The sequence below is a fragment of the Alosa sapidissima genome, chromosome 10 (genome assembly GCF_018492685.1).
Source record: "Alosa sapidissima isolate fAloSap1 chromosome 10, fAloSap1.pri, whole genome shotgun sequence".
NCBI classification, from domain to species: domain Eukaryota; kingdom Metazoa; phylum Chordata; class Actinopteri; order Clupeiformes; family Clupeidae; genus Alosa; species Alosa sapidissima.
Window position 1 is genome coordinate 12,409,737 of NC_055966.1, and position 10,000 is coordinate 12,419,736.

The 10,000-nt window shown below is 44.9% G+C and overlaps 1 protein-coding gene across 3 annotated transcripts in view; it reads right to left on the minus strand.

The window, feature by feature from the left end:
• The window catches only part of kif13a (kinesin family member 13A), a 66,972-nt gene that overhangs the window by 9,858 nt on the left and 47,114 nt on the right, over positions 1–10,000 (minus strand). For 2 of the 3 annotated variants that reach the window (XM_042107246.1, XM_042107247.1), the window contains 7 exons: positions 9,084–9,230; positions 6,826–6,855; positions 4,633–4,732; positions 4,244–4,370; positions 3,310–3,365; positions 2,288–2,412; positions 1,352–1,528 (listed from right to left, as the gene is read on the minus strand). In XM_042107246.1, the coding sequence (XP_041963180.1) occupies positions 1,352–1,528; positions 2,288–2,412; positions 3,310–3,365; positions 4,244–4,370; positions 4,633–4,732; positions 6,826–6,855; positions 9,084–9,230 (762 nt within the window). The remainder of the gene's footprint in view (positions 1–1,351; positions 1,529–2,287; positions 2,413–3,309; positions 3,366–4,243; positions 4,371–4,632; positions 4,733–6,825; positions 6,856–9,083; positions 9,231–10,000) is intronic. The other variant, XM_042107248.1, reaches the window with a different exon arrangement.

Consider the following 10,000-nt stretch of genomic DNA (forward strand, 5'->3'; position numbering starts at 1 on the left):
AATACATTAGTGAAATAACAAAAATAAATATGCAACAAAAAAAAAACACTTACAAACAAACACACAAACACACTCACACACAAACAAATACATTAGCAAAAAAACACTTACAAACAAACACACACACACACACAAACAAATACATTAGCAAAATAACACTTACAAACAAACACACTCACACACAAACAAATACATTAGCAAAATAACACTTACAAACAAAACACACTCACACACATACACACACAAACAAATACATTAGCAAAATAACACTTACAAACAAACACACACTCTCACACACATACACAAACAAACCTGTGTAGATCACATCGGAAGGTTTGTGTGTGTTACCTGTTTGTTGTAGATTTTGATGGTATGTGTGTGTGTATGTTTGATACTTTGTGTGATACCTGTTTGTTGTAGATGTTGACCTTTTTTGTGTGTGTATCCTGCTTGTTGTAGACAGTGAAGGTGTGTGTGTGTGCGTGTGTCACCCGCTTGTTGTAGACGTTGACAGTGTGTATGTGTGTGTGTGTGTGTGTGTGTGTCACCTGCTTGTTGTAGATGTTGAAGGTGTGTATGTGTGTGTGTGTGTGTATGTGTGTATGTGTGTATGTGTGTGTCACCTGCTCTATGTAGATGTTGAAGGTGTGTGTGTGTGTGTGTGTCACCTGCTCGTTGTAGATGTTGAAGGTGTCTGTGTGTGTGTGTGTGTGTGTGTGTCACCTGCTTGTTGTAGATGTTGAAGGTGTCTGTGTGTGTGTGTGTGTATGTTACCTGCTTGTTGTAGATGTTGAAGGTGTGTATGTGTGTGTATGTGTGTGTGTGTGTGTGTGTGTGTGTGTGTGTGTGTGTGTGTGTGTGTGTGTGTGTGTGTTACCTGCTTGTTGTAGATGTTGAAGGTGTGTGTGTGTGTGTGTGTGTGTGTTACCTGCTTGTTGTAGATGTTGAAGGTGTGTGTGTGTGCGTGTGTGTGTGTGTGTGTGTGTGTGTGTTACCTGCTTGTTGTAGATATTGAAGGTGTGTGTGTGTGTGTGTGTGTGTGTGTATGTTACCTGCTTGTTGTAGATGTTGCAGGTGTGTGTGTATGTGTGTGTGTGTTACCTGCTTTTTGTAGATGTTGAAGGTGTGTGTGTGTGTGTGTGTGTGTGTGTGTTACCTGTTTTTGTAGATGTTGAAGGTGTGTGTGTGTGTTACCTGCTTGTTGTAGATGTTGAAGGTGTGGGTGTGTGTGTGTGTGTGTGTTACCTGCTTTTTGTAGATGTTGAAGGTGTGTGTGTGTGTGTGTGTGTTACCTGCTTGTTGTAGATGTTGAAGGTGTGTGTGTGTGTGTGTGTGTGTGTGTGTGTGTTACCTGCTTGTTGTAGATGTTGACGGCGATCCTCTTCCTAAGGACCAACTCCATGTTGGCGGGGTGTGTGAGCTGCACCGTTGCCTTGACGATGAGGTAAATGCGCTCACCTGGCGCGGTGACGCGGTTCAGGTGAGACGAGTCGTGGATGGATGAGTCCCACGAGCACACCACCGACACCTGCGCATCACCATGGCAACAGGGCACACAACCACAGACTGGATGTCAGACTGTATCTAAGTGTATGAGTAAGAGTCTGGAGAGTGTGGAGAGAGAGAGAGAGTGTGTGTGTGTGTGTGTGTGTGCATGCGTGCGTGTGTGTGTACAGTATGTGCGTGTGCAAAGACTGCATGTCTATTCTGCGCCTAAATACTTCCGCCTTGTAAAAGCAGGTGTTAATCCAAATTGCAGTTCAATGCGTCAATAAGAGAACCTTTCAAAGACAACAGAATCGCTATTTAGAGCACCAGTTGTGTAAGTCTTCAACCTCAACTTTCATTGGCCTTTCACTTTCACACCATCCACTTAAACTTTCCTGTTTGCTAGATTTGACCAACCTTCCATAGCCTACATGCAGAACTACTGATCTTCATTATCTCCCTGCTTGTTGACATCTTATTGTATGGTATTATTTCATTATTGCTAAACTTTTGATTCTTTTTAATGTTATCAGTTAACTTCATTCAACTGCGCTTGTAGGCGCTGCCATTCACTTGTGGACGCTCGTAAATTGCGGGTAATGGGTGGAGAAAGGCGCAGATTACACTATGATTTGAAAGTTTGATAAATATGACGTACACTTGGGTATGACTGCGTTCGCTATCTGCGGTTCAGTCCATGGCGCTGATAACGCTACGTTCGCAAATGTACATACATCTGGCCCTCAGTGTGTGCGTGTGTGTGTGTGTGTGTGTGTGTGTGTGTGTGTGTGTGTGTTACCTCCTCGCTGCTGTGTCTGATGATGGGTAGGTAGAAGAACTGGCTGCCGTGCTCTTTGGGCAGGATGGAGTTCACTCCCGCAACCTGGGGAGCAGTCAGCTGCTCACACACTGCAAGGCTGTCAGCTACACACACACACACACACACACACACACACACACACACACACACACACACACACACACACACACACACACAAGCAGACAATCAATACACACACAACATATTATAATGATACCCCTAAACACACACCTACATAATACAGTGTCTGTCTCTCTGTCTCTCTCTTGTCTGTTCCCCATACAGGAGCACTGGAGGTGGTTGGAGGGTATCAGCCAAATGAGGTGCTCCGCTGCACAGGTCACCTACTGGCTTTAAAATGGCTAGTGCTACTCCCCTTAGCAGAGCATCAGACACTGGGGAAGACAGTTCCCTCTGCAGTGACGGATTACCGGCTCATGTAACAGACACACAGACCAGTGGGTGTGGACATGAGAGTGTGTGTGTGTGTGTGTGTGTGTTAGAGAGTATTCTGGGCTTCTGTGTGTGTGTGTGTGTGAGAGTATTCTGGGCTTTTCTGTGTGTGTGTGTGTGTGTGTGTGAGAGAGAGTATTCTGGGCTTCTCTGTGTGTGTGTGTGTGAGAGTATTCTGGGCTTTTCTGTGTGTGTGTGTGTGTGTGTGTGTGTGTGTGTGTGAGTATTCTGGACTTCTCTGTGTGTGTGTGTGTGTGTGTGTGAGAGTATTCTGGGCTTCTCTCTGTGACATGTCTTTGTTTGAAGGCCCGTTTGTCTGATGCTGCTTGTTTTGGGACTTTGTTAACTTGATTCAATAAATTGTAAACTTTTGCAACCATACTCTGTGTTTCCCCCTTTATGTGTTCACAATGTGTGCACAACACACTCACACACACACACACACTCTCATGCGCACACACACACACACACTCAACAGAGAAACCCAGAATACTCTCACACACACACTCTCACACACACCCTCACACACACAGGAGTCGGCTATTTACCATTCAGGTCCAGGAAGAGTACAGGTGTATGAACCTCCATACCAGGAGAGGGTGTCCTGAAACAAAACACCCCACATTTACTGTTATTATTGTGTGTGTGTGTGTGTGTGTGTGTGTGCCTCCATTCCAGGAGAGGATCCTGAAACACACACCCAACATTTATTTTCTAAAGTTACCACTCGGTGAGTTGCACAGTTTTGAAAATGAACGTTAAGGGTTGTTTTAAGGACATGTTTGTGCATGCCCATAGACCGCCACTCTGAAGTAGTCAAAGGTGATTCAAAACGAGTAAGAAAAATCGAGACAAGACCCATCGTAAAAATTTCGGTGTCCACCACTCTAGTTCATCCAAAACTAACCAGAAAAGGGACTCAAAGTGCTAAATACCGGAATTATCCTTTAAAAACTTTTGCATTCAAGTTAATTCTGCAAACCTACCACCACAAATAGAATTCAATTATGTGGGAAACACTGTCCCATCTCACACCACATCCATGCAGTACTGACGACTGACTTGGACCCAAACACAACATCCATGCAGTACTGACGGCTGACTTGGTCCCATCTCACACTCTTTGTTTGGTTGGTTGTTATTTGGTTCATTTGATTTGGTTAATAAATCCACATTTTAGTTAAATATCAAACCTCTCGACTCCCTCTTTTGTTGTGGCCTTACCCCTAGGTCATATCAGTGTGTATAATGTGTGTGTGTGTGTGTGTGTGTGTGGGCAAGGGGCTCCCGATATTCCATTGTGTGTGTGTGTGTGTGTAAGTATGTGTGTGTGTGTAATGAGTGTGTGTGTGTGTGTGTGTGTGTAATGAGTGTGTGTGTGTAGTGAGTGTGTGTAATGAGTGTGTGTGTGTGTATGTGTGGGTGGGTGATGAGAGTGTGTGTGTATTTGTGTGGGTGATGTGTGTGTGTGTATGTGTGTACCAGTGGGCGGGGGCTCCCGGTATTCCACTGCCTGGCGCCGGCACCAGCACAGCATTCCGCTCCTCTGTAAGCCCCACCCACTGCTCAACAAGCCGCGCCTCCCGCTCCATATCCTCCTCCGACTTCTCTGGAGAGAGGGAGAGAGAGAGAGAGAGAGAGAGAGAGAGAGAGAGAGAGAGGAATAGAGAGAGAGAGGGATAGAGAGTGTGTAAGATGAGAGGAATGTGTGTGTGTGTGTGTGTGTGTGTGAGAGAAGGTTTGTGTGTGTTTGAGATTAGAGAAGTGTGCGTGTGAGATGAGAGGAGTGTGTGTGTGAGTGTGTAAGATGAGGTTTGTGTGCGTTTGAGATTAGAGAAGTGTGTGTGAGATGAGAGGAGTGTGTAATTCACCAGGTTTGTTGATGATCTTCTTGATCTGTTCGTCCAGATACTCTCTCCTCTTGACCAGTGCCTCAGACCAGCGCTGCCTCACACAGTTCAGATCATCCTCCTGCACACACACACACACACACACACGCAAGCACACACACACACACACACACACACACACAGATGCATAAGCATGTACACATGCACTGAACTAACACTGCTTACACGCACGCACACACACACACACACAGTCAGACAATCACACACCTGAACTCCCTCTAACACACACACACACTATATTCTATGGGCACGATGAATTACACACGCATAATCAAATAGCAAAACAGCCCACAGGCGGCTTGTTCACTGGTCTGTGTGTCTGTTACAGTCGGCTTGTTCACAAATATAGTTAGTTAACAGCCTTGTTTATTTTATAAAAGCCCAATTAGCCACGCCTCTTTTTCTCTTTTGGACATAGCTCACACACACACACACCACACGCACACTCACACACACTGACTACTTCATGGGACTCCAGAATGCTTGTGTTTCTTCTGATGATGATCCTGGAGTTAACAGACACACACACACACACACACACACAAGCGAGCATGCAATACACACATATTCACACACTTCTGCAAGCATGCACATACATACATGGTCACTCACGTGCGCATACACACACACACGCATACACATATGTACTGAAGTTTGGTGGAACACAAACGCTAACACACTCAAACACACACATGCATAAACAAATGCAAACTTTCACACACTCAACACACAATCACCTCCCTCCCTCTGAGGTCACACACAAGCCCTTTCCCTCAGCTGCCATTAATGCGTCATGTGACCTGTGATGCCTCATGCGATTGGCTCATGCCTCATGCAGACATGTGTAAGCTAGTCAGGGTTAGTGTGGTTGTAAGGGGTAGGAGTTGGTATTGTGTGTGTGTGTGAGAGACAGTATGTGTATGTATTTATACACACCAGGCCCAGAAGGACTGATTCACTGATGACTGTGTCCATTTCAAGGAAGCACTATGAAGTGTGTCAAACACTTGCCCGCTAACTAGCTAATGGTGGAGTTGCAGACCAATCACTAGCATGCTAACTAGCTAACGACAGACATGCAGACCAAATCACTAGCACACTAACTAGCTAACCTGCAAACCAATCACTAGCATGCTAACTAGCTAACGGTGGACCTGCAGACCAATCACTAGCACGCTAACTAGCTAACCTGCAGAGAAATTACTAGCACACAACCAGCTACCGACAGACAAACAGATCCCATAGACTTTGTTGGCAACCTGTCTCTACCAGTCTTTACTGTACAACAGAAAATCACATGGTTATGTAATCATCTTTAGCCATTTTTACAAAAAACAGCTGCTACGGGGCCATAGCGTGGATACACGGTAATGGAGCCTTTCATACATTGTTATGTTTCTTTAGAAATAAACAATGGACAAATAGAGTCTTTAAACGCTTCAGATGTAAAGTTATTTGCTGTCAAGGTGACGCAAAAAATGAATGGGATTCAATGGAATGCTAGCAGTGGGTGATGGCTTGTTAGCATATGGAATCTGCCATAGGGGGTAGGCTTTCCAGATGCTCGCTTGCCCCCTTGGGTGGACCTACAGAACAATCACTAACACGCTAACTAGCTAACCTGCAGACCAATCACTAGCACGTTAACTAGCTAACGGTCGACCTGCAGACCAATCAGCCTGGAGCTGCACACAGCCTGAAAAGCTGTTTTTTTCCCCACAGACAATTTTGGCCTATTAGGATAAGAGGGGCTGTGGTTGGCTAGTCGTACATTGCTAGTGCTAGCAGTTGGCTAGTCGTACATTGCTAATACTAGCTGTTAGCAGCAGGTGTTTAATGAACAATTCAGATGGATACCATAGCAGATGTGTTCTTATTGCACCACTTTACATAAACTTATATGGAACAGGTCTGTGAGTATAACAGTTTAATAGTCAACTAGCTGATGAAACTCCTCGTCCACAGTGCCTGTAGGTTGTGATGAGAAGGGGGGGGGGGGGTGGCGGTTTTGGGTCAGGTGAAGCATGACAACATGCAGCGGTATGTGTGTGTGAGTGTGGAGGGGGTTGAGTGTTGTGCTTCACACACTGTGCTGGGCTCTAGAGCGCCCCCTATCTGTAAGCTCATGCCAGCACCTCGTGAGGGGGGGGGTACCTGATAGCTATCCACCTCTCCATCTTCCTCCTGCAGCCAGGAGAGAACACACCCACGTTCACACATACACACACAAATATATACACATGCACACACACACACACAAATACACACACACAGTCAGACCCTTTAAACCTTCCCTTTAAACCTTAACTCCTCCACCCTACAACAAACACTGACCCCTGGGATCAGGCAATCACACACACACACGCACGCACGTACGCACGGACGTGCACACAAACACACACACAGGGCTCGAAATTAGCACCGGCCAAGCGCCCATTGCGAGTACACTGTTTGTATGGACGGCTGAATTATGGCAACTGCACCACTTTGGCGTGTGGAAAACGGCTGCTTATTGCAGAAACGCAGCGCACCATGCACTCTTTTATTACACAACGCACCCAGGGGTGTGGCAATTAAAAACCTAAGGTGTGGTCTGGCGCATTATCTAAAAATCGCTATCACCATCTAAAAAGCTTTACGCAACTGACCAAGAAAAACCTGGTCTATAGCGAAAGGCGCATATGAAGCACAGCTGAAGACGCACTGTCACGAGATGTAAGCAGCAACTCCTCTGCAGGATAAATGTCCTGAGGTTTTTTATTCAGTTTTTCAAACATTATTGGGGTAAGTGTTGCTTTTTCCAGGCTGTGTTTTCGATGGTAACCCATTGTCAGTCAATAGTGAAAGTAATTAACTGTGTAAAACTGTTTTGTCATTGACTATGACACCACTGTAAAGTTAGTTTCACTTTGCCAATGATTTCAAATAATAGACGAGTGCAGATGCGTGTAGGCTATACTCTGCTAGGTTTTAGTAAAGCATGGTTTAGTGGAAAACCTGTTCCATACGGTCTCACGTGCAAGCAGATTCCTTCAAATGCGTTCCTATGAAAATACTGATGCGCTATTTGATGTTGCGCTGCTTGCTATTAAAGGGAATTACAGATGTAATTTTCATTGGACCCTTTCATTGGTTTAAAGGATGTTACGCCCAAAACACACCCATGACTGATTAAGAAACATAAGAACCGCCTTTTTGCGCCAAGCGCCCGACGTTTGATAACAAAACCACCCCGAATGTGAACTGGACAAACCCCTAAATGTATTTAAGCTATTCGCCAGTGCCCATGCGTTTTAGATCGCCAAGATAGAGCCCATAGCCATTCTAACCTCTTGGCAGCCATCTTGAAAATTACCCCTTTCCAAAGGTCAGATTTTTAGTATGTTGAGCATGTCCAACAGTACCAGAGTCCATAAAAAAAGAATCCAATTTTTTTGATGTTGAACCCTATATTGACCTGCCTAATAGCCTATTAGTTGCTTACTTTCACTTTCAATGATGACGAACAAACTCACAGAATGATATGAAAGACGTGATTCATAGCTCAAAACCCGTTGCCACGGTCATATGTTTGCAGCGGTCATTATAGCAGATCCTCGATTACGGGATAGAGCAATGTAATTTGTTTGCTCCGCTTCAACACTGTCTGATTATAGGCTACAAAATTAATAATGGCTGAACCTCTAAACATTGGGAAGGCCCGTTCATTTAAACATTTGGACTTTGCAGCGTTCTGAAAGGCTGTATAATAGGCTAATGATAGGCTACTTTGTTTAGTTTTGTCTGGCTGGTTCTTTTTTTCATCTACTAGCCATTTTGCCAAGTAAGCCAAAAAGTTAATTTTGACCCCTGCGCACGTGTGCGCGCACACACACACACACACACACACACACACACACACACACACACAGACACACAGACACACCTGTGTGGAATACCGTCCCCCACCCTAAACAAACACTGACCTCAGGGATCAGGCAAAAGTTTGTCTGTGTGTGTGTGTGTGTGTGTGTGTGTGTAATAACTGCAGACTGGCACACTGCAGGTGTTTGTGTGTGTTTGTGTGTGTGTGTGTGTGTGCGCGCATGTGTGTGTGTGCGCATATGTGTGTGTGCGCATATGTGTGTGTGTGCACGTGTGTTTATGTGTGTGCGTGTTTGTGTGTGTGCACGAGTGTTTATGTGTGCGTGTGTGTATTTGTGTGTGTGTGTGCGTGTGTGTGTAATAACCTGGTAACTGTCGAGTGGGCACTGTAGTTTGGTGGAACATGATGGCACACTGGAGGTGTGTGTGCGCGCGTGGGCATGTGTTTGTGTGTGTGTTTGTGCGTGCGTGCGTGTGTTTGTTTGTGTGTGCGTGTGTGTTTGTGTATGTGCATGTGTGTGTGTGTGTTTGTTTGTGTGTGTGCTGACCTGGTAGCTGTCGAGTGGGCGCTGTAGTTTGGTGGAGCGTGCAGACACACATCCGATGGATACCGAGAGCACAGCCTCGGCCAGCAGAGGCAGCGTACCGGAGAACTGGACCGGACGCACACACACCAGCAGCCTGCGAGAGTGACCCTGCACATACACACACACACACACACACACACACACACACACACACACACACACACACACACACACACACACACATTTTAACCATTTATTTATGTCCACATGAAAGAAATGGTACAGGGACACAAATATTAAGGATGCAGCAGAATACATGCGCAACCTCCTGGACACGGACACACACACACACACACACACACACACACACACACACACACACACAAACACTATTGACAAGGACACTTAACTTTGTGGTAAAATGTTTCTCAACAAGCTGTCAACTGCACCCGTAAGAGATCTGATTAGATTAGGTAGTGAAGCTACGCTGTGTCAGTCAATTCAGGGAACTTCCTTCTGAACCACAGTTGCCCTGCTACAGTCTTATATCTTTAAAGGGTCGTTCACACCAGGATCGATAGTTATAACGATAACCATAGCTATAACGATAACTATAACGATAACTATATCAAAAACTATAGTGATAACTATTACGATAGCTATATTTAAAACTATAACAATAACTATAATGATATCTATAACTATAACGATATCTATAACAATAGCTATAACTATAACAATAGCTATAACTATAACAATAGCTATAACGATATCTAGAACAATAGCTATAACGATAAAGATCACTATAACAACAAAAGCGTCCACACTGACATGGTCAGCAACGATATGGTCGATATGGTCAGCATCTCTGTTTTTGATTCAAGACACATTCGTCTGAGTCACCATGACAAGCTGGAGTAACGTTATAGGGTACAAAA